The 22,042-nt window shown below is 40.2% G+C and overlaps 1 protein-coding gene across 5 annotated transcripts in view; it reads left to right on the top strand.

The window, feature by feature from the left end:
• CHRNB3 (cholinergic receptor nicotinic beta 3 subunit) overlaps positions 1-21,529 on the top strand; it is a 33,115-nt gene extending 11,586 nt beyond the window's left edge. For 2 of the 5 annotated variants that reach the window (XM_023252560.2, XM_023252558.2), the window contains exons 4-6: positions 16,744-16,853; positions 17,074-17,956; positions 20,120-21,529. In XM_023252560.2, the coding sequence (XP_023108328.1) occupies positions 16,744-16,853; positions 17,074-17,956; positions 20,120-20,254 (1,128 nt within the window). In that variant the 3' untranslated portion in view covers positions 20,255-21,529. Of the gene's footprint in view, positions 1-16,743; positions 16,854-17,073; positions 18,200-20,119 lie in introns of those variants that run through there. The other 3 variants (XM_019828504.2, XM_023252557.2, XM_023252559.2) reach the window with 2 other exon arrangements.
• Positions 21,530-22,042: the final 513 nt, after the last annotated feature.

Genomic DNA, 22,042 nt, shown 5'->3' with positions numbered 1-22,042 from the left:
CCAAGGCACTCCCTCACCCCTGCTTGAACTCACGACCATGAGATTAAGACCTGAGCTGAGATCAAGAGTCGGAGGCCTAACCGACTGAGCCCCCCAGGCACCCCTAAAAAAGGCATTTTGAATTATTTTTAGCTCTCTGCTTAGATGATTGCTTTTAGCTTGATTACAGCCTGTTTCCTAAGCATCTGTTCAGAAGGGCTTGACCTAAAGTTGTCAGGGAATAACTACCCTTCAAAGCCTACTTTTGCATATGTGACATAAAGGACAAAATACTGACACTTCTTTGAAAGGAGGTGAGAAATTTGGTTTCATTGGTTGTTTTTTGTTGTTATTGTTATTAGCAATTACTCGTTTTTCACTGAATGTCCAGCTATGGCTTATTCTCCCACAGACTTCAAATCTTCCTGGTGAGGATGTCCTAAATATCTTACTTGATGTTAACATACATACATAATATTTTTTGTTTGTTTATATTAAAGTAAGTTAATTACCTATTCAAGTTCAGGAGACATTGTTCAGTTCTGCTAATGGTTTATAGGAACAGTGGGTGGAGATTGTAGGAAGATTCCCTTGTCTTCATTTAGTGTCATTATATATCTCCCACCCAAAAACTTTAGTCAGAGCTACAGAATTACTACCATTTTTACTAGTCTCTAGTCTTCTGATTTTTAAACTGGTAGGTATGTTAGCAAGTTATGAAACGAATCTGCGTATTATTTTACATGCAAATAAAAAATGACCAGAAGAGGGGCGCCTGGGTGGTTCAATCAGTTAAGCACCCGGCTCTTGACTTCGACTCAGGTCATGATCTCACGGTTTGTGAGTTTGAGCCCTGAGCCAGGCTGTGTGCTGGCAGCTCGGAGCCTGCTTGGGATTTTCTCTCTCTCCCTCTCTCTCTGCCCCTCCTCTGCTTGTGCTCTGCTTCTCTCTTTCTCTCTCAAAATAAATAAATAAACATGAAAAAAGAATTTTAACTCCAGGAGAAAATAATAAGCCAGTAATGTGGATATAAAAATATTATTTATTTATTTATTTTTAAAACTTTCTAAATCATAAATATTTTTTTTAATTTATGAAATTTATTGTCAAATTGATTTCCATACAACACCCAGTGCTCATCCCAAAAGATGCCCTCTCAATGCCCATCACCCACCCTCCCCTCCCTCCCACCCCCCATCAACCCTCAGTTTGTTCTCAGTTTTTTAACAGTCTCTTATGCTTTGGCTGTCTCCCACTCTAACCTCATTTTTTTTTTCCTTCCCCTCCCCCATGGGTTTCTGTTAAGTTTCTCAGGATCCACATAAGAGTGAAACCATATGGTATCTGTCTTTCTCTGTATGGCTTATTTCACTTAGCATCACACTCTCCAGTTCCATCCACGTTGCTACAAAAGGCCATATTTCATTCTTTCTCATTGCCACGTAGTATTCCATTGTGTATATAAACCACAATTTCTTTATCCATTCATCAGTTGATGGACATTTAGGCTCTTTCCATAATTTGGCTATTGTTGAGAGTGCTGCTATGAACATTGGGGTACAAGTGGCCCTATGCATCAGTACTCCTGTATCCCTTGGGTAAAGTCCTAGCAGTGCTATTGCTGGGTCATAGGGTAGGTCTATTTTTAATTTTCTGAGGAACCTCCACACTGTTTTCCAGAGTGGCTGCACCAATTTGCGTTCCCACCAACAGTGCAAGAGGGTTCCCGTTCCTCCACATCCTCTCCATCCTCTATAGTCTCCTGATTTGTTCATTTTGGCCACTCTGACTGGCATGAGGTGATATTTGAGTGTGGTTTTGATTTGTATTTCCCTGATGAAGAGCGATGTTGAGCATCTTTTCATTGCCTGTTGGCCATCTGGATGTCTTCTTTAAAGAAGTGTCTATTCATGTTTTCTGCCCATTTCTTCACTGGATTATTTGTTTTTTGGGTGTGGAGTTTGGTGAGCTCTTTATAGATTTTGGATACTAGCCCTTTGTCCGATATGTCATTTGCAAATATCTTTTCCCATTCCGTTGGTTGCCTTTTAGTCTTGTTGATTGTTTCCTTTGCGTGCAGAAGCTTTTTATCTTCATGAGGTCCCAATAGTTCATTTTTGCTTTTAATTCCCTTGCCTTTGGGGGATGTGTCAAGTAAGAAATTGCTGCGGCTGAGGTCAGAGAGGTCTTTTCCTGCTTTCTCCTCTAGTGTTTTGATGGTTTCCTGTCTCACATTCAGGTCCTTTAACCATTTTGAGTTTATTTTTGTGAATGGTGTGAGAAAGTGGTCTAGTTTCATTCTTCTGTATGTTGCTGTCCAGTTCTCCCAGCACCATTTGTTAAAGAGACTGTCTTTTTTCCATTGGATATTCTTTCCTGCTTTGTCAAAGATGAGTTGGCCATACTTTTGTGGGTCTAGTTCTGGGGTTTCTATTCTATTCCTTTGGTCTATGTGTCTGTTTTTGTGCCAATACCATGCTGTCTTGATGATTACAACTTTGTAGTAGAGGCTAAAGTCTGGGATTGTGATGCCTCCTGCTTTGGTCTTCTTCAAAATTACTTTGGCTATTCGGGGCCTTTTGTGGTTCCATATGAATTTTAGGATTGCTTGTTCTAGCTTCGAGAAGAATGCTGGTGCAATTTTGATTGGGATTGCTTGAATGTGTAGATAGCTTTGGGTAGTATTGACATTTTAACAATATTTATTCTTCCAATCCATGAGCACGGAATGTTTTTCCATTTCTTTATATCTTCTTCAATTTCCTTCATAAGCTTTCTATAGTTTTCAGCATACAGATCTTGTACATCTTTGGTTAGATTTATTCCTAGGTATTTTATGCTTCTTGGTGCAATTGTGAATGGGATCAGTTTCTTTATTTGTCTTTCTGTTGCTTCATTATTAGTGTATAAGAATGCAACTGATTTCTGTACATTGATTTTCTATCCTGCGACTTTGCTGAATTCATGTATCAGTTCTAGCAGACTTTTGGTGGAGTCTATCGGGCTCTCCATGTATATTATCATGTCATCTGCAAAAAGTGAAAGCTTGACTTCATCTTTGCCAATTTTGATGCCTTTGATTTCCTTTTGTTGTCTGATTGCTGATGCTAGCACTTCCAACACTCTGTTAAACAACAGCGGTGAGAGTGGACATCCCTGTCGTGTTCCTGATCTCTGGGGGAAAGCTCTCAGTTTTTCCCCATTGAGGATGATATTAGCTGTGGGCTTTTCATAAATGGCTTTCATGATGTTTAAGTATGTTCCTTCTATCCCGACTTTCTCGAGGGTTTTATTAAGAAAGGATGCTGAATTTTGTCAAATGCTTTTTCTGCATCGATTGACAGGATCATATGGTTCTTTTCTTTTATTACTGTGATGTATCACGTTGGTTGATTTGTGAATGTTGAACCAGCCCTGCATCCCAGGAATGAATCCCACTTGATCATGGTGAATAATTCTTTTTATAAGCTGTTGAATTTGATTTGCTAGTATCTTATTGAGAATTTTTGTATCCATATTCATCAGGGATATTGGCCTGTAGTTCTCTTTTTTTACTGGATCTCTGTCTGGTTTAGGAATCAAAGTAATACTGGCTTCATAGAATGATTCTGGAAGTTTTGCTTCCCTTTCTATTTTTTGGAATAGCTTGAGAAGGATAGGTATTATCTCTGCTTTAAACGTCTGGTAGAATTCCCCTGGGAAGCCGTCTGGTCCTGGACTCTTATTTGTTGGGAGATTTTTGATAACTGATTCAATTTCTTCGCTGGTTATGGGTCTGTTCAAGCTTTCTGATTCCTCCTGATTGACTTTTGGAAGGGTGTGGGTGTTTAGGAATTTGTCCATTTCTTCCAGGTTGTCCAGTTTGTTGGCATATAATTTTTCATAGTATTCCCTGATAATTGCTTGTATTTCTGACGGATTGGTTGTAATAATTCCATTTTCTTTCATGATTTTATCTATTTGGGTCATCTCCCTTTTCTTTTTGAGAAGCCTGACTAGAGGTTTATCAATTTTGTTTATTTTTTCAAAAAACCAACTCTTGGGGTGCCTGGGTGGCTCAGTCGGTTAAGTGTCCGACTTCAACTCAGGTCACGATCTTGCAGTCTGTGAGTTAGAGCCCCGCGTCAGGCTCTGGGCTGATGGCTCAGAGCCTGGAGCCTGCTTCGGATTCTGTGTCTCCCTCTCTCTCTGCCACTCCCCCATTCATGCTCTGTCTCTCTCTGTCTCAAGAATAAATAAACGTTAAAAAAATTAAAAAAAAACCAACTCTTGGTTTCATTGATCTGCTCTACAGTTTTTTTTAATTCTATATTGTTTATTTCTGCTCTGAAATTTATTATTTCTCTTCTGCTGCTGGGTTTAGGGTGTATTTGCTGCTCTGCTTCTATTTCCTTTAGGTGTGCTGTTAGATTTTCTATTTGGGATTTTTCTTGTTTCTGGAGATAGGCCTGGATTGCAATGTATTTTCCTCTCAGGACTGCCTTTGCTGCATCCCAAAGCGTTTGGATTGTGGTATTTTCATTTTCGTTTGTTTCCATATATTTTTAAATTTCTTCTCTAATTGCCTGGTTGACCCATTCAGTCTTTAGTAGGGTGTTCTTTAACCTCCATGCTTTTGGAGGTTTTCCAGACTTTTTCCTGTGGTTGATTTCAAGCTTCATCGCATTGTGGTCCAAAAGTATGCATGGTATGATATCAATTCTTGTATATTTATGAAGGGCTGTTTTGTGACCCAGTATGTGATCTATCTTGGAGAATGTTCCATGTGCACTCGAGAAGAAAGTATATTCTGTTGCTTTGGGATGCAGAGTTCTAAATATATCTGTCAAGTCCATCTGATCCAATGTATCATTCAGGGCCTTTGTTTCTTTATTGACCGTGTGTCTAGATGATCTATCCATTGTTGTAAGTGGGGTATTAAAGTCCCCTGCAATTACCACATTCTTGTCAATAAGGTTCCTTATGTTTGTGAGTAATTGTTTTATATATTTGGGGGCTCCTGTATTCGGCGCATAGACATTTATAATTGTTAGTTCTTCTTGATGGATAGACCCTGTAATTATTATACAATGACCTTCTTTATCTCTTGTTACAGCCTTTAATTTAAAGTCTAGTTTGATATAAGTATGGCTACTCCAGCTGTCTTTTGACTTCCATTATAAAAATACAATTTAAATAAGCATATTTTTTCTATGTACCCATCTCTTTCCTCAGCGATGTATTCCACATTTGCAAGTTACAGGCTGTGGAATTCACAGGTATTTTGAATTAATAAAAATCAGTAAGAAGTGTTGTATTCGGGCTTGCAGGGGAGAGAATAAAAACTTTTAAAGTGCAGATAGGTTTAAGAAGTTAACAGAAATAAAACAAAAAAACCTCTCACTGCTTCACACACATGCCCTTCTCCAACTGCTCCTTGAGATTAAACTTTTATTAATCTTTCACATAAAACAGTGGTCCAGGGGCTCTTGGCCTTTAATATTGGTACTTTTCACTTTTCTTGAGGTTTTGAAAACATGAGCTCATTTCAGTGAGAGACGACAAGAAGTCACAGCTCCTCTGACCTTAGCCACGACTTTGGAAATGACTTCCAGCAAAGTTAGGCCACCAGCATCATCGTGGCCTGGTGAATGCCTCCAGGTCAACACAGAGTCAAAACCTAAAAATCTCCAATACCCAAAACAGAGCAAGAGAAATCGTAGGAGTGGGGCAAGCTGACACTCACAAAAGCCAGCCTGCTGACTTAGGTTCCATTTTTTAGAAGTCGCAATAATACTAGACTTTTTCTCAATAAAGTATAGTGGCACACAGTGTCACATTAGTTTCAGGTGTACAGCATCGTAATCCGACAAGCCTATACCTTATGCTATGTTCACAAATGCAGCTACCGTCTGTCACCATGCAAAGCTATTACAGTACCATTGACCATATTCCCCATGCTGTACTTTTTATCCCCGTGACTTATTCATTCCATAACTGGAAGTCTGTATCTCCTACACTGCTTCACCCTTTTTGCCTAACCCCCCCACCCCCCTCCCCTCAGGCAACCATCACTTTGTTCTCTGGATCTGGATCTGTTTCAGCTTCTTTGTTTGTTCGTTTTTTAGATTCCACGTATAAGTGAAATCACATGGTATTTGTCTCTCTCCATCTGATTTATTTCACTTAGCATTATACTCTCAAGTCCACCATGTAGCAAGACCTCATTCTTTTTTATGGCTGAGTAATATTCCATTGTGTATATATACCACATCTTCTTTATCTGTTCATTTATTGATTGACCTTTGGGTTTCCATATCTTGGCCATTGTAAATAATGTTGAAATAAACATAGGGGTGCATATATCTTTTTAAATTAGTGTTTTCATTTTCTTTGGGTAAATACCTGATCATCTGATACTTCTATTTTTAATTTTTTGAGGAACCTCCACACTGTTTTCCACAGTGGCTGCACTAGTTTACATTTCTACCAACAGTGCATGAGGGTTCCCTTTTTTCCACATCCTTGCCAGTACTTGCTATTTCTTGTCTATTTAATGTTAGCCAGAGAATAATGGACTTTCATTGCATTTGATTTGCAAAAGGTTGTCATCTCTCTTCTCTTATTTACATTTCTCAACCACTCGGAATTAGCAAGGCAGGTATCACATTACCCCTGCCTACAGAGACAGAAGGTTCTAGTGATTGATCTGGCTGGAATCTCGGTTTCCCCAGTTGCGGTCTTCTCTGCTATATCCAGCCTCTGCACTAAACATTAAGCCTTGCTTCTAAATCGTGGGAAAAGCCAAAGTATGAGAAACCTCTGTGCATTTCATTGAACCACAGAGAATATTATCATAGCTATCCTGCTCGCACAGACTGGATTGGGAGTGCAATGTCATGTACATGCCACGTATGGCACAAACACTATGGGAGCAAAAAGGAAAGATGAATTCTACAGCATGGTGGCAGGCAGGGAGGCTGCATGGAATAGGAGGCACTTAACTCCATCAGGCTGTGATCTACATTTTTATTTTTTAATTTTTAAATTCTTATTTATTTATTACAGTTTATTTATTTTGAGAGAGAGAGGGAGAGCACGAGTGCACATGTGTGAGTAGGGGAGGGGCAGAGAGAGAGGGAGAGAGAGAATCCTAAGCAGGCTCTGCTCTGTCAGCACAGAGCCTGACAAGGAGCCTGACACAGGGCCCAAAATCACAAACCTGTCTGATGACCTGAGCCGAAATCAATAGTTGGATGCTTAACCAACTAAGCCACGCCGGCGCCCCACTTTTTTTTAAGATTTTATTTTTAAGTGTTCTGTACACCCAACATGGGGCTCGAACCCACAACTTGAGATCAAGAGTTGTACACTCCACCGACTGAGCCACCCAGGCTCCCCTAGCTCTTTAAAACTAAAAAGGTAAAAGAAAGATAAAGGATAAAAGAAAAGAGATGGTAAAAACAAGATAAAAATGATGTTAAAAAAAAAAGCTACTATCGGTGTTACACACAGATCTCAGTTTCAGAGTAGCTAATAATCATACCTAAGATTTATTGAGCACTTCCTAAGTGCTGGGTTGTTCTGCTTGGGTTGTCATAGGAATGAACTCCTGTAATTCTCACAGCCGCCTATGAGGTAGGTTCTAGGATGAATTGAACTGACTTGGCCAAGGTTAGGCATTGTTAAGTGAAGTCTGGCTAACGTGGAGAAATCCTCCCTTGCCTCAGACGAGGGAGCTGATGGAAGATGTCCAGTTCTTCTCTTAGCACTGCTCCTGTGGAGACTAGTTCCTAGTCCTTGGCTTTCCGTGTCTCAACCGCTGGGACATCTGATGGTCTAGAAGGGCATTTAGGAGAGAATGAAGTAAGGATTCACTCGATCTGCCATTCATTCCACAGGGTCTATTGAAAGCCTGCCAGATGTCAGCCACGCTGCTAGATCCCGGGGAAGAAGAAGAGTAAAATACAGCCTTGCCTTCAAGGAGAGGACATAGTGTTAGTCGTGTAAAAAATAATGACTGTAATATGATAAACACCATAAGGAAAATCTACATAAGTACTGTGTCATTACACAAATGACAGTGAGATAGGGAGAAAATCAGGGAGAGCTTCCAAGGGAGGAGATATTTAAGTTAGGTCTTACAGGATCTATAGAAGTTCTGCAAGCCAGAAAGGTGCAGAAGTCATGAGCTTTTCCCAAGCACAGAACTACCCCAATCTCACACCAGAGCAAACTGACAGGAAACTCTCTCCAGTCACCCCCGTATACCTCGCTCAAAATAAAGACAAAAGTGATGAAAGCCTCTCCTTTTCTCCTGTCCCTCTCGGACACGGAAAGATGCTCCCTGATTCATATCACAGAGAGAATAAAATTCTACCTACTTAGGAGAAAATCACATCTCAGGGCAGCTTCCACAACTGAAATGCTTGTTCTTTTGTTTTTGTTTTTTTTTTTTTTTTAATGCAGTTCTTCTGTCTTGTCCGCTATTTCCGTTACTTTCCTCTGGTATATTTAGACATTTTTCCTCCATCCTCTCAACCAAAGACCTTTGTCAAGCACAAATTTAGCGACATCCTGAGAAAGTCCTCTATGGGGAGCTATTTTTATTTTATTGATTTTATTTTGGAAACTCATTTGTCTCCCTCCTTCCTACTTCCAGAGAGTAATCAAAACCCTATAAATCATAAATAGATTATTAACACCAACTCACTAAGACTACACAAGAAAGTACTTAGTGCCAAGTTTAGGAAAACTGCACTGCAAGCACCTTAAAGGTAATGGAAAAATGAAACCACCCTTTCTTTACTGATAAAGAGTTGAGCCCTTGGCCTAAATATTATCATGTGAATAATTACTATGACAACAGATGTCAAATTCACTCACCCAAGAAGCATTTACTGAGCACCTACTATGCACTGGGCACAGTGTAACATGCTGAGCTAGTCACTGTTGGGCGTACGCACCAATAGGACAGTAAGATTCTGAGTGAGTAGCTGAGAAGAGTTTTCTGTTCTACCCCCCTTGTCTTCCCGAGGAAAATAAAACCACCTGAATGTCTGCCAAGGCCAACATCTCAAACTAGCCTTGTTTCTCCAACAGCTGATTCCTGTTTTAGATCAACAAAAAGTTTAGCAAACACATGAAGGCTTTATGGGATACATCCCTGGAGCTAGTCTTTGAGAAGAAATCGGAAACCAACCTGCTATCGAAGGGACAGCCTTGCTGTAAAGGTCAGGGAGATCTTCCCAAAGTCTGATCATTTTCCACAACTTGCAATGGCATGTTTTCAAGTCTGTGGATTTATCTCTGACCTTCTTTCCTCAGCATCTTCTTTTCCTTTTTCCTCTACAGCCTCACTCTGGCCTTAGCAAAGGAGGCAAGCTTGGTCTTCTTGGTCAAGTGGACCCTGAGTAAGAACTGAGCAGGAATTAGGAGTTAGGAATCAGAAATTCTGCTCTGTAAACTTGGGCAAGTCATTTTGTCTCTCTGACCCTCAATCTCTTCATCTGTAAAATAGAGGCAATGCCTAGTTCCTGGGTTGTTAAGAGGTTAAATGAGATCATATGTGTGAATGTGACTAGTACCTTCTCTGGCGTGTAGTAGGGACTCAGTAAATTTCATTTCTTGCTGCCACCTTTGTAGGCTTTTTCATCCTTAATGACAAATCCTGTTTCTTAGCCTTAACACCTCGTGGATATAATGGGAATGTGGGACACATAATGTGTCATGTTGTTATCTTTAAGGATAAATGAATCAACATTAGCTTGGTTTTAAGAATTTCACACCTGGGTGGCTCAGTCGGTTGAGAATCTGACTCTTGATTTTGGCTCAGGTCATGATCTCACAGTTTGTGAGTTCAAGCCCCATGTCAAGCTCTGCGCTGACAGTGCCTGCTTGGGTTTCTCTCTCTCTCTCTCTCTCTCTCCCCCTCCTCCACTCATGCTGTCTGTCTGTCTCTCTCTCTCTTTCTCTCAAAACAAATAAATAAATTTAAAAAAAAAAAGAATTTCACACCTGACTTTAAGATAATTGAAGATCCCAGGGATGCCTCAGGGGCTACAAATCAAGGCATTATTTGTTCCTTACTACCTCCTGGTCTTATTATTAAACTAAGAATAACTAGGAGATTATTTCTGTAGTAAAAAAAGTCTTTAGGAGCACCTGGGTGTGTCAGTCAGTTAAGTGTCCAACTTCAGCTCAGGTCACAATCTTGTGGTCTGTGAGTTTAAGCCCCGTGTCGGGCTCTGTGCTGACAGCTCAGAGCCTGGACCCTGCTTCGGATTCTGTGTCTCTCTCTCTCTCTGTGCCTCCCCTGCTCTCTCTCTCTCTCTCTCTCTCTCTCTCTCTCTCAAAAATAAATAAACATTAAAAAAAATGTCTTCGACTTACATTTAAATGAAATTTGGTGCTGGATACTAGCTAGATATTTATGACTGCTATTTCAGATAATGTATGTAAGAAAGGACAAGGGAATGTACATGATATGGATTTGAAATTGCACTGTTCAGAATTAAGAAAGTTTTTTTCCATTTTTTTCTTAGTCACAGATTAACTTTGATATTTGGCCCTGACATACCCCGTGCTCTCCCATTTTCTGCAATGACACAGCTCTCAGCCTGGGAACTGACTACTTCAGGGTAGAGCTGATGTTTGTAAAGGGCTTTGAGAATCTTGGCCAGGTCGTGCTATATGAACATAGGATATTATTTCTAAGCCCTTACTATAAGAAGGGAGAGACAGAAGATTAGTCTCCAGTTGCCCCCAGGATTTCAGACAGAGCAGGAAGTGACCAGAAAGCCTCAGACCTCTCTAGCAAGATAGAGGACGGGGCGGGGGGTGGGGGGGGGGGGGGGTAGGGGGCTCTGAATCCTCACCCTGACACTGCTGACTCAGCACATGTCTTCTTCTTCCTGGGGCATGGGGCACTGTCAGCATCGTGATGGACACACATCTTGGTAGAAATCCAGGGAACCTCTCCAGATGGATGTGTCAGGGAGAACATTCTGATTCCCCAGGTCTGGTTACAGAAGGACACCCCGTAAGGGGTACAACCAGTACAGGACAGTACAAGTGGAGGATTCAGGGCTTCTGACTCTAGTCCAGTGCTCTTTCTCTTCCAGATACTCCAAGGTAAGCAGCATTCACCAAGAGTCCCAGCTAGTCCCTTTCTCCTTACTGGTCAGAAACAAAACCTAAATCACTGTAGATCGCTTTATGTGCTCCCTGAGGATTCAACGCATCCCTTACTCATCGTTCGTTCACCCCTACACCAGGTGGGAGCCCACGCCCTCCTACTTCTCCCTAACCCACACCACCACTCACGGCTGCTTCCTCCCTTTTGGTCTCAGCTTTAAAGGTGGTCTGCTCAGAACTACCTCCCCTGTCCATCCTGTGGCTCGCTATCATTATACCCAAACGGCACTGCCTTCTTGTGTGAGGCAGCCCCAGACCGGGAGCACATGGCAGCGGTGTGTTCAGCCTTGGGTACTTGTGGAATGCATTAATTCCCCGCAAACTGTGAGCCCAATGAACCACTACCACTCTGTTATCTCTGGCCACAGATGTTTATCTTGCGGTTGGAGGTCCAGTTAAGCAACACAAACCCTTCTGACTGAAAAGTCCCTCACCCTAGGGCATGCCCCAGTTCCCTTAGAATGGTTTGTAAAACCAGTTATTTGTTTGGTGGGGTTTGCATGAAGGCAGGGGCCCCAGAATTGTAGCTATCCACCTTCTCTGCAAAGTGGAAGCGGGCATAAGAAAAGACAGCTGTGCCTGGAGGAGAGAGGAACCTGGATCCAAGAAGCAGGCAAGTTTGTTCCCAGCAATCTTTATGTTCCAAATGGAGGAAGAGTGAGATTGGACTTGGTGGCTGAGCTCACCAACATCGTCCACTCAAGACGGAGCTAGCACGTAAAAGCACAGTCCCAGCCAATCTGTCTCTTTGTGTCTGTCCCTGGGACTCACTGCCTGCCTGAGACCTGCTCAGATTCTCCCAGGATCAGCTGAGAACCTTGTAGTTGCAAGTGACAGAGAACGCAACCCAAACTGGCATAAGCAAAAATAGAACGTATTTTTGGCTTTCACAACCTGGAAAGTCCAGGGACAAAGCTAGCTTTACATGCAGCTTGATCCAGGGACTCAAGCAATATTCCTGGGGCCCAGCGTTCCCTCTGTGTGTCTCTGGGCTCCTCGTCCTCTGGGTTGACCCCATTCTCATCTCAGCCCTCCTCTAATGTAAGCAAGGTGGCCATATGAGCTCCAGCCTCAAAGTGCTTCCTGTGTTCAAGTTCAAGTTCTCTTTCAAGAAAGAGAAAGGCCAGCCTCTTTTCCAGTGGTTCCAGAGGATGCATGGTATGTCATTGTTTCCAACTTGGTTACCTGCTGTCCCTGATCACAGTGGGCAGGTGTGAGGTACAGCCCCATTTCTGGGCCAAAAAGAAGAGTCAGATCCACCCCCAGCTGGTGGGTGACAGTGCAGTGAGGTGGTTCTCCATGAGGAAATGGGGGGTGCTCTTACCGGGAGAAGGGCAGGTGAATTGGAGGCAGCAGGCAATACATATCGACTTTATTTCTTAGTTCATTGTTCTCCTCTTTCTGTGAAGATCTCTTGACATGCCACTTCCTCCTCGAACAAAGCCTTGCATAAGTAGAAGTCAGCCAAAGGCTTCTGTTATTACAATTCATCTTCATTCCATAATTTCTCTCCCCATTTGTCACCGAACTTGAACACTGTGTAACATGCTTATTTGTATAATTCCTCCACCTTTTGTCAGATATTTTACCAGTAAGGCCAACTTTTCTGTTTTTATTGTCTTCATTTTCTTTTTTTACCAGAGGAAAAGATGGAATAAAGCTAGTTTTAGCCTGAGTACAGAGTCAATAAGCTTTATAGCTATCAGCTATATATCTCTCTTAAAAAACAGAAAACAAAAAAAACAACCAAAAAAAATGAAATACTTAGGTATAAATCTAAATATGTATGGGGTCTGTAAGTTGAAACTACAAAACACTGATTTAGAAACATCAAAGAAGACCCAAATAAATGGAGAGAGAAATGATATTCCTGGATCAGAAAACTCATATTATGATGTCTGTTCTCCCCCAATCAATCCATAGATTCAAGTCAATCATAATTAAAATTTCAGAAGGATTTTTCTTGTTGATAGCAACAAACTGACTTAAATTTTTTTTAAGTTTATTTATTTATTTTGAGAGAAAGAGAGAGAGAATGAGTGGAGGAGGGGCAGAAAGAGGGGGACAGAGGATCTGAAGTGGGCTCCGTGCTAACAGCAGAGAGTCCAATGCAGGGCTTGAACTCACGAACTGTGAGATTATGACCTGACCTGAGTCGGTTGCTTAACTGACTGAGCCAGCCATTCAGATGCCCCTGATTTAAAGATTTATATGGAAAAGCAAAGGAATTCAAATAGCCAAAACAATTTTGAAAAAGGGGAATACAGTTGGAGGACTCACATTATATGATTTCAAAACTTACTAGAAAGCAATGGAGATTAAGAGAGTGTAATACCAGGGAAAGGAGAGACACAGATTAATGAAATGGAACAAAGAACTCATAAATAGACCCATGCACATATACAGTTAATTGATTTTTGACAAATGTGCAAAGGTAATTCAATAGAGAATGTTTAATCTTTTCAACAAAAGGTGCAGAAGCAATTGGACATCCATATGTGAAAAAACTCAAAAACCTTATTCTATATTCACATCACAATAAAAAAAATTAACCCCAAATAAGGATTTAGATCTAAATGTAAAACCCAAAAAACTGCAAAATTTCTAGAAGAAAATATAGGAGAAATCTTTGTGACCTTGAGTTAGGCAAATATTTCTTAGATATGACATAATTCCTAAAAAATAAAATTGGTAAAATAAGCTTCATCAAAGTGTAGAACATCTGTCTTATGAAAGACACTGTTTAGAGAATTAAGAAACCACAGACTGTGGGAAAATATTTGCAAATCAAATATTTGATGAAGGGCTCTTATCCAGAATATATAAAAGAAGTCTAAAAACTCAGTAATAAGAAAACAAACAGCTTGATTAAAAAATATGCCAAAGATTTAACAGCCACTTCACCAAATAAGATATATGGGTGACAAATAAGCACACGAAGAGATGTTCACATCATTAGTCATTAGGAAAATGCATATTAAGAACCATAATGAGATACCATTTCATAACTATTATAATCAAAATAAAAACTGAGGCACTACCAAGTACTGGAGAAGACTAAAGAACTAGAACTCTCATACATTGCTAGTGGGAATGTTAAATGATACAGTCACTCTGAAACACAGTTTGGCAGTTTCATATAAAGTTAAACATACACTTACTAGGACACCTGGGTGGCTCAGTCCGTTAAGCATACAACTTTGGCTCAGGTCACCATCTCATAGCTAATGGTTTTGAGCCCTGCATCAGGCTCTCTGCTGTCAGGGCATAGCTCGCTTCTGAGCCTCTATCCCCCTCTCTCTTTGACCCTCTCCCACTCTCTCTCTCTCAAAAATAAATAAATATTTTTAAAAATGGATACTCTTATTATATGGCCCAACCATCCCACTCCTGGGTATTTACCCAAGAGAAAGAAAGAATGTTTTTCACTCAAAAAACTGCACAAAATATTTATAGAGACTTCATTTGTAATCATTAAAAACTGGAAGAATCCAGGGGCTCCTGAGTGGCTCAATCGGTTAAGCATACAACTTTGGCTCAGGTCATGATCTCACAGTTTGTGAGTTCAAGCCCCATGTCAGGCTCTGTGCTGACATCTCAGAGTCTGGAGCCTGCTTCAGATTCTGTGTCTCCCTCTCACCCTCTGCCCCTCCCCCACTCACCCTTTGTCTCTGTCTCTCTCAAAAATAAATAAACATTTAAAAAAAATTTTTTTTAAACTGGAAGAATCCAAATACCCTTCCTGGAGAAGGATAATAAATTGTGGTATTTTCATACAAGGGAATACTACTCACTAATAAAAATGAACAAATCACACACACAAAAAATGAACAAAGCACTAATATAACATAGAAGAATCCCAAATACATTATGATCAATAAAAGCAATCTGTATTGAAAGGCTCTCTCCTGTATGATTTCATTTATATGACCACAGGCAACATTATAGGATCAGAAACTAGATCTGTGGTTTCCAGGGGTTGGGAATGGGAGAGTGGATTACAAAGGAGCAACACGAAGAACACTTTTTGGGCAACAGAGCCGTTCTTGTGTCTTGATGGCATCAGTGATTATACAACTGTTTGCATAGAACACCATACACAAAAAGGGTGAATTTTATTGTACGTAAATTTTTGAGAAGTAAGCCAAGTGAGAGGGAAACAAAAAATGCTACTCTGGGTTCCCTTGAACATTTTTGAGATTCCGACCTGCTGCTGGTGGTACAAGTCTCCTTAGCAGGAGACAAATTATTCATAGGAAGGAAAATGCACTTGCTTTTCAAAATGGGCAGAGGAAGAGTAAAAAGAGAGAAGCCTGTGAGTACCAGGTAAACATGGTAAATACTTTATTAGTTTGGGCTCTTAAACTGTCAATCTTCATATACATGGGTTTCCATAAATAGTCACTCAATCTTTTATCCTTTAGCTTGTAGCTTTTTAATGAGCCATATCCTTTTAAATTTGTTTTCCAAGGATCAAGCCTCACAAATATTGTCTCAGATAGACAATGTCTCACCTGGAGTGTACAGTCTCATACTTTTTCAGGCATCATGCATATTTCAATATGTTACCATCTAGTGAAGTTGCCCATCTGCTGTCTCCTGATTTTTTAATGACAACATTGGCATCACTGGGCTCCAGGAAGCCTCACACTGGGCAGGCACACCCTTGAAACTTTCTGAAATGTCATTTCATATTATCCTACATCATTACTCAACTGTCTACATGAGGGACAATGGGATAGAAGAATTTAATTTTCAGGTCAGATTTCATAAGATTCTGGATCCAAAATCTTTTTAAGAAAGTCCACTTCTGCTGTAATTGGATCATCCATACATCATCCTCTTGACCTTCATAAGCCAATCAATTAATGGTCAGGTTTGTTAATCTGGGTCCATTAGCTCCTGTAAAGCATGCTAAATGATTTCATTGTATTATGAGGAAAAATATGTAAGTATGTGAGGAAAAATATGTAAGTATCTGGAGGCTAACAATATTAGGAATATAATTTAAAACTGTAATTGAGTGATCACAAAATAAATTCAGATTAGAACTTAAAAGGAAATTCTTGGAAAATATATTTTCATTGGGATACAGTTATGTTATCAAGACTAATCAGTGGATACTGGATGTTTCATATTAACATACTGGGTGGATGTTTGTCCAAGACTCGAGCGATATTAAAAATTGTTTGTATCCATTTTCATGAGATTAAAATATTCCTGGGCTAACTCTTCTAGAATAGACTGAGTTAGATCTATCATTGCTTTTCTTTTGTTTCTTAAGAGAAAATAGGCTGAAAAAATAGATCACCAATCAATGGTGTTTGTTACTCAGACTCTCCATTGGGAAGTAGATATGGAAATTTTGGAAATCCCAGGTAGGAGGGCTGTGTGGGCCTGGGCAAGGTCAGAGGCCAGTTGGGCTCAACCTGTATCTTGAGCTACAGATAAGGTCGTAAGATCTAAAATGGATGAATTTCCCTGTTTTAAATAAAGCACTGGATTAGTAAATTCACATAAACTTGAAGATTCCAAAGTCTAATACACTGAATTTTCAGACTAAAATTTCGGTATGCTAATTTAATGCAGGAGTGGACAGACCACAAGTTACGTTGGAACCCTGATGAATATGGTGGAATTCGTTCAATTAAAGTTCCATCAGAATCTCTCTGGCTTCCTGACATAGTTCTCTTTGAAAAGTAAGTATCCCAGAAGAAACATACACTGGTCAGATTGGGACTAGAGATGGCAAAGCCTGATTCTGGCAAAATGATTAAGAGAAATGTGTAGATTTAAGTAAGAAGAGAACTGATTCTTTTTGAAATATTGTTTGACACCATAGTAGTAAAGTAATAAATACAAATATTAGAGGGGTGGGCAAAACCCCAACTCATTAGTGTCCAACTGCTTTTACCACAGTGCAGATGGACGTTTCGAAGGCTCCCTCATGACCAAAGTCATAGTGAGATCTAATGGCACCGTCATTTGGACCCCTCCAGCCAGTTACAAAAGTTCATGCACCATGGACGTCACGTTTTTTCCATTCGACCGGCAGAACTGCTCCATGAAGTTTGGATCCTGGACTTACGATGGTACCATGGTTGATCTCGTTTTGATAAATGAAAATGTTGACAGAAAAGACTTCTTCGATAATGGAGAATGGGAAATACTCAATGCCAAAGGGATGAAGGGCAACAGGAGAGATGGCACCTACTCCTATCCGTTCATCACTTACTCCTTTGTTCTGCGCCGCCTACCCCTGTTCTACACCCTCTTCCTGATAATCCCCTGCCTGGGGCTGTCTTTTCTGACAGTGCTCGTGTTCTATTTGCCTTCTGATGAAGGAGAAAAGCTTTCACTATCAACCTCTGTTCTGGTTTCCCTGACAGTTTTTCTTCTAGTAATTGAGGAAATAATCCCATCTTCCTCAAAAGTCATTCCTCTCATTGGGGAGTACCTGCTGTTCATAATGATTTTCGTTACCCTGTCGATTATTGTTACTGTTTTCGTGATTAATGTTCACCACAGATCTTCTTCGACTTACCATCCCATGGCCCCCTGGGTTAAGAGACTCTTTCTACAAAAACTTCCTAAATTGCTTTGTATGAAGGACCACATGGATCGCTACTCTTTCCCAGACAAAGATGAGAGCCAACCAGTGGTGAAAGGTAAAGTTCTAGAAAAAAGGAAACAAAGACAGATTAGTGATGGAGAAAAAGTTCTTGTTGCTTTCTTGGAAAAGGCTGCTAATTCCATTAGATACATTTCAAGGCATGTGAAGAAAGAGCATTTTATCAACCAGGTGAGTACGCTGGTATTCATTACACTGCTGCCATTGAAATGTGCAAGAACCAATATTCTCACATCTATTTACAATAAAATACTGTCATTTTTAAAATGTGGCATTATTAGCTATCTGCATTTCACATGTAAAATGTAAAACAAGCCCTGACATGAATAAAAATTTTAGTATGGATCTTTAGGAAGCAGTTCACAGAAACAGAATGGGCAAAAAAGAAGCAAGTATAGATTAAGCACCATCCCTTATAATTAGACTTGACTCTATTTAAAATAATGTTTTATGTTTATTTTTGAGAGAGAGAGAGTGAGCAGGGGAGGGGTAGAGAGAGGGGGACAAAGGATCTGAAGCAGGCTCTGTGCTGATATCAAGGAGCCCAACTCGGGGCCTGAACTCATGAACTGTGAGATCATGACCTGAGCCGAAGTCGGACGTTCAACCGACAGAGCCACCCAGGCGCCCCTATTTAAAATAATTTAATTTTACATTTTAAATTGGTTATCCTGGTCTCTGGTAATTTACCTCTCGTTTTTAGTTCAATGGTGGTTATTTCTAGCCATAGTATTCGGAAATAAAAGAACAGAATTAGACTTCGGGATTAATGTAAATATACAGTGTTCCAACAGATATTTTGGTGAGGGAAAAGGGTGCGGTTATTTGGCTAACATTAAAAAAAAAAAGTGTGGCACGAGTGTGGATTTCATACTCAAAACAGTTCTGGATTCAGATCTTACCTGATGCTTAAAACAAATTTTAAGACAATTTGTAGGGTTCAATTATTTTACTCTAAAATAAGTGCAAATTAGTGCTAAGAGCCTGATCCCATAAACAAAATTATGGAAGACATTTTTTAAGGAAACATGTGTCTATACTTTATCTAGATACTACCTAGCATATTCTCTTACTATTTGTTGTGTTTTTCACCCATTGCTATAGAACTAACATTTCAGCTATTCTTTTTTTTTTTTTTTTTTTTTTTTTAGAGAGAGAGAGCACATGCTTACAAGTGAGCACAAACAGGGGAGGGGTAGAGGGAGAGAGAGAAGCTTAAGTAGGCTCCATGCTCAGAGTAGAGCCGGATGTAGGGCTCAGTCTCACAACCATGAGATCATGACCTGAGCCAAAATCAAGAGTTGGAGGCTTAACCGACTAGCCACCCAGGTGCCTCTTTAGCTATTCTTAAGGGTTGTTCGTTGTTGTTTCTCTATCTTTTAAAAATTTGAATTCAAAGACTCAACTAGCTTTTTTAAAAATGATAAAAGTAACACATGATCAGGGTACAGAATTTGGAAAATACAAAAAATATAAACAGATTTAAAATAATTAATAATCCCACCACTTAAGATCGACACTTTAAACACATCTTTTTTGTGTTTTTCCCCAAGGTTTTATTCCTAAACCTCTATGTGTGCAGAATGCATTCTGGTTCTACATCAGTACCTATGTCCCCTCTCTATAAGTCCTGTTCTAGTCCATCTTCAAAAAACCCCATACAGTAGAAATGTGACATTTCTTTTCCTTCAAAAGAGGAAAACTGGCACCTGTCCTTCAGACCTCCTTGGCCTCTCAACTTGTTGCTGCTTTGACCTTGCTCTTATAGGCTTATTCCCCACTCTCCCCCAACTTCCCTTCCTCCAAAGGGACTAGATCTTCCCTCTCCCTTGCAGATTCCTGTCATCTCATGGTCACTTCTCCTCCACGCAGTTTTCTGGCATTCCAGAGATAATAGCAGCCATACCCACATGTGGAGTGGAAGAAAAGAAGGCTTATAATATTTGGCCATGAAAATTTTTAATTTATAAGCTTATGATTCATTTCATATATGAGGTCAGGAAGATCCTGGTAAGAGATACTGGCTTTTTATTTGTGGAAAAATCAGTCCTTTCCCATTTGGATCAATATTGTTCTACAAATGCATAAATGATTCAGTTGTTTCTATTTTACGTCTTCTATGTTGATGAAAATGTTCACAGGCTGTTTCCTTTGGGCACTGTTATTATGGAAGTCACGGGGGAGAATCTGAACCTATGTTGCAGGGGATGTGTTAGGTGAATTTGAAAAATGAAGTGCTGTAAATCCAAATATTACTGTTTTTCAATCCCTTGAAATGAATTCAGAACAGTTGCCCTGCATATTGAATGGAAGGCATCTTTTTCTCTTTTGCAGGTAGTACAAGACTGGAAATTCGTAGCCCAAGTTCTGGACCGAATCTTTCTGTGGCTCTTTCTGATAGTGTCAGTTACAGGCTCTGTTCTGATTTTCACTCCTGCTTTGAAGATGTGGCTACATAGCTCCCACTAGGAACACATCTCCAGAGCAATCTAAAATACCATAAAGACAAAATCACACCTTAGAACTGACATCCAGCTAGCATGTACATACAGTACCCAAATGCATGAGCTTTTTGGAAAGGTCAGTGCCGTCCTCAGGGAAACTGAACACTGGTAAATGTGGGTTTGCCCACAGTAAATTCATGATTGCCACTGGAGGGAGTTGGGTTTAAGTAAAGCAGAACCCCCTCAGGTCCCTGCCTTGGCTTCTCCAGACGTTCATGGAGTCATATGGTCCAGGTCTGATATCACAGCCAGGACATGCTAGGGCTGCAGGACTAATGCCCCCAGGAAGCAGGACCAAGGATGCACACCAGGAACTCAAGGCAGTCTCTGAGTCAAGCTGTTTGTGTGCACAGACCTGGGTCTCCTGAATCTACTGGTGTGCTTGGTGGTTTTGCCTGAGTTTGCAAACTGGTGCCGTGTGTTATGCCTTTGTAGCAATGTGTATAAGCAAATCTCAACAACCCTCTGGGGAATCACACTGGTCCAACAGGTCTGGCACAGATCGCTTGTTATCGCAAAGATTCCAAGATTCCTGTTAACTAAAGCCCCTCCCCTTCCCCCCAACAAATGTGGTATTTGTTAAAAACAGTCTCTTGAATGTGGTAACCTTTAAGGCAGGTGGTATTCGTGACTTATTCATAACACTGTATAGTTTTTCTGATGGTGAAACTAGAACCTACTGTGAGTTGTGACTTGCTCTAAGGGCCATATCAAAATAACTTACAATAGAAACACTGTTATCTGTTGCCAAGAGTGCAGTCATTAAAATGCATTATCTTTTCCTAGAAAATAGAAGTACTGAACATTCTCTGATAATGGGTTTTTATGTCCTCACAGCCAGTCTAATCCATTTCAACAGTACTCTCAAGGCTTTCCATTCTGCTTTTTTTCTTCCTTTCTTTCTCTTCCTCCTCCTCCTCCCTCTGCCCCCTCCTCCCTCCTCTCCCTCCTCCTCCTCTTCTTCCTCCTCTTCCTCCTTCTTCTTCAGAACATTTAAGTTCTACTCTCAGCAAATTTTAATTATACAATGTAGTGTTATCAACTAGTCCCCATGTTTTACATAAGATCTCCAGACCTTATTTATTTTATAACTGAAAGCTTATACCCTGTTGCCAATCTCTCCCTATTTTCCCTCCCCATCAATCCCTAACAACCACTTTTCTAAGTATCCACATGTAAGTGAAACCATGCAGTATTTGTCTTTCTCTGTCTGATGTTTCTCTTCTTAGCACAATGCCCTCTGCGTTCATCTATGTTGTTGTAAATGACAGAATTTAAGGCTGAATTATATTCCTCTGTGTGTGTGTGTGTGTGTGTGTGTGTGTGTGTGTGTGTGTGTGTGTAATCACATTTTCTTGATCCACTCTTCCATCAACAGACACAGGTTGTTTTCATACATTGGCTATTGTGGATAATGCTGCAATGAACATGGGAGTGCAGATATTTCTTTGAGAAAATGATTTTGTTTCCTTTGCATACACCCAGAAGTGGATGGATCACATGGAGTTCTATTTTTCATTTCTTGAAAAAGCTCCGTAACTTTTTTTATAGTGGCTGTACCAACTTAAATTCCCACCAACAGTGAAAAGGGGTTTCCTTTTCTCTACATCCTTGACAACATTTTTTATTTCACATCTTTCTTATGGCAGACATTCACACAGCTGTGAGATGATATCTCACTGTGCTTTTGATTTGCATTTCCCTGATGTTGAGCACCTTTTAATGTACCTGCTGGCCATCTGTATGTCTTCTT

This window comes from Felis catus, chromosome B1 (genome assembly GCF_018350175.1).
Source record: "Felis catus isolate Fca126 chromosome B1, F.catus_Fca126_mat1.0, whole genome shotgun sequence".
In the NCBI taxonomy this organism is placed as follows: domain Eukaryota; kingdom Metazoa; phylum Chordata; class Mammalia; order Carnivora; family Felidae; genus Felis; species Felis catus.
Note: the sequence above shows the minus strand (reverse complement) of the source record. Positions and strands in the feature narration are given on the sequence as shown.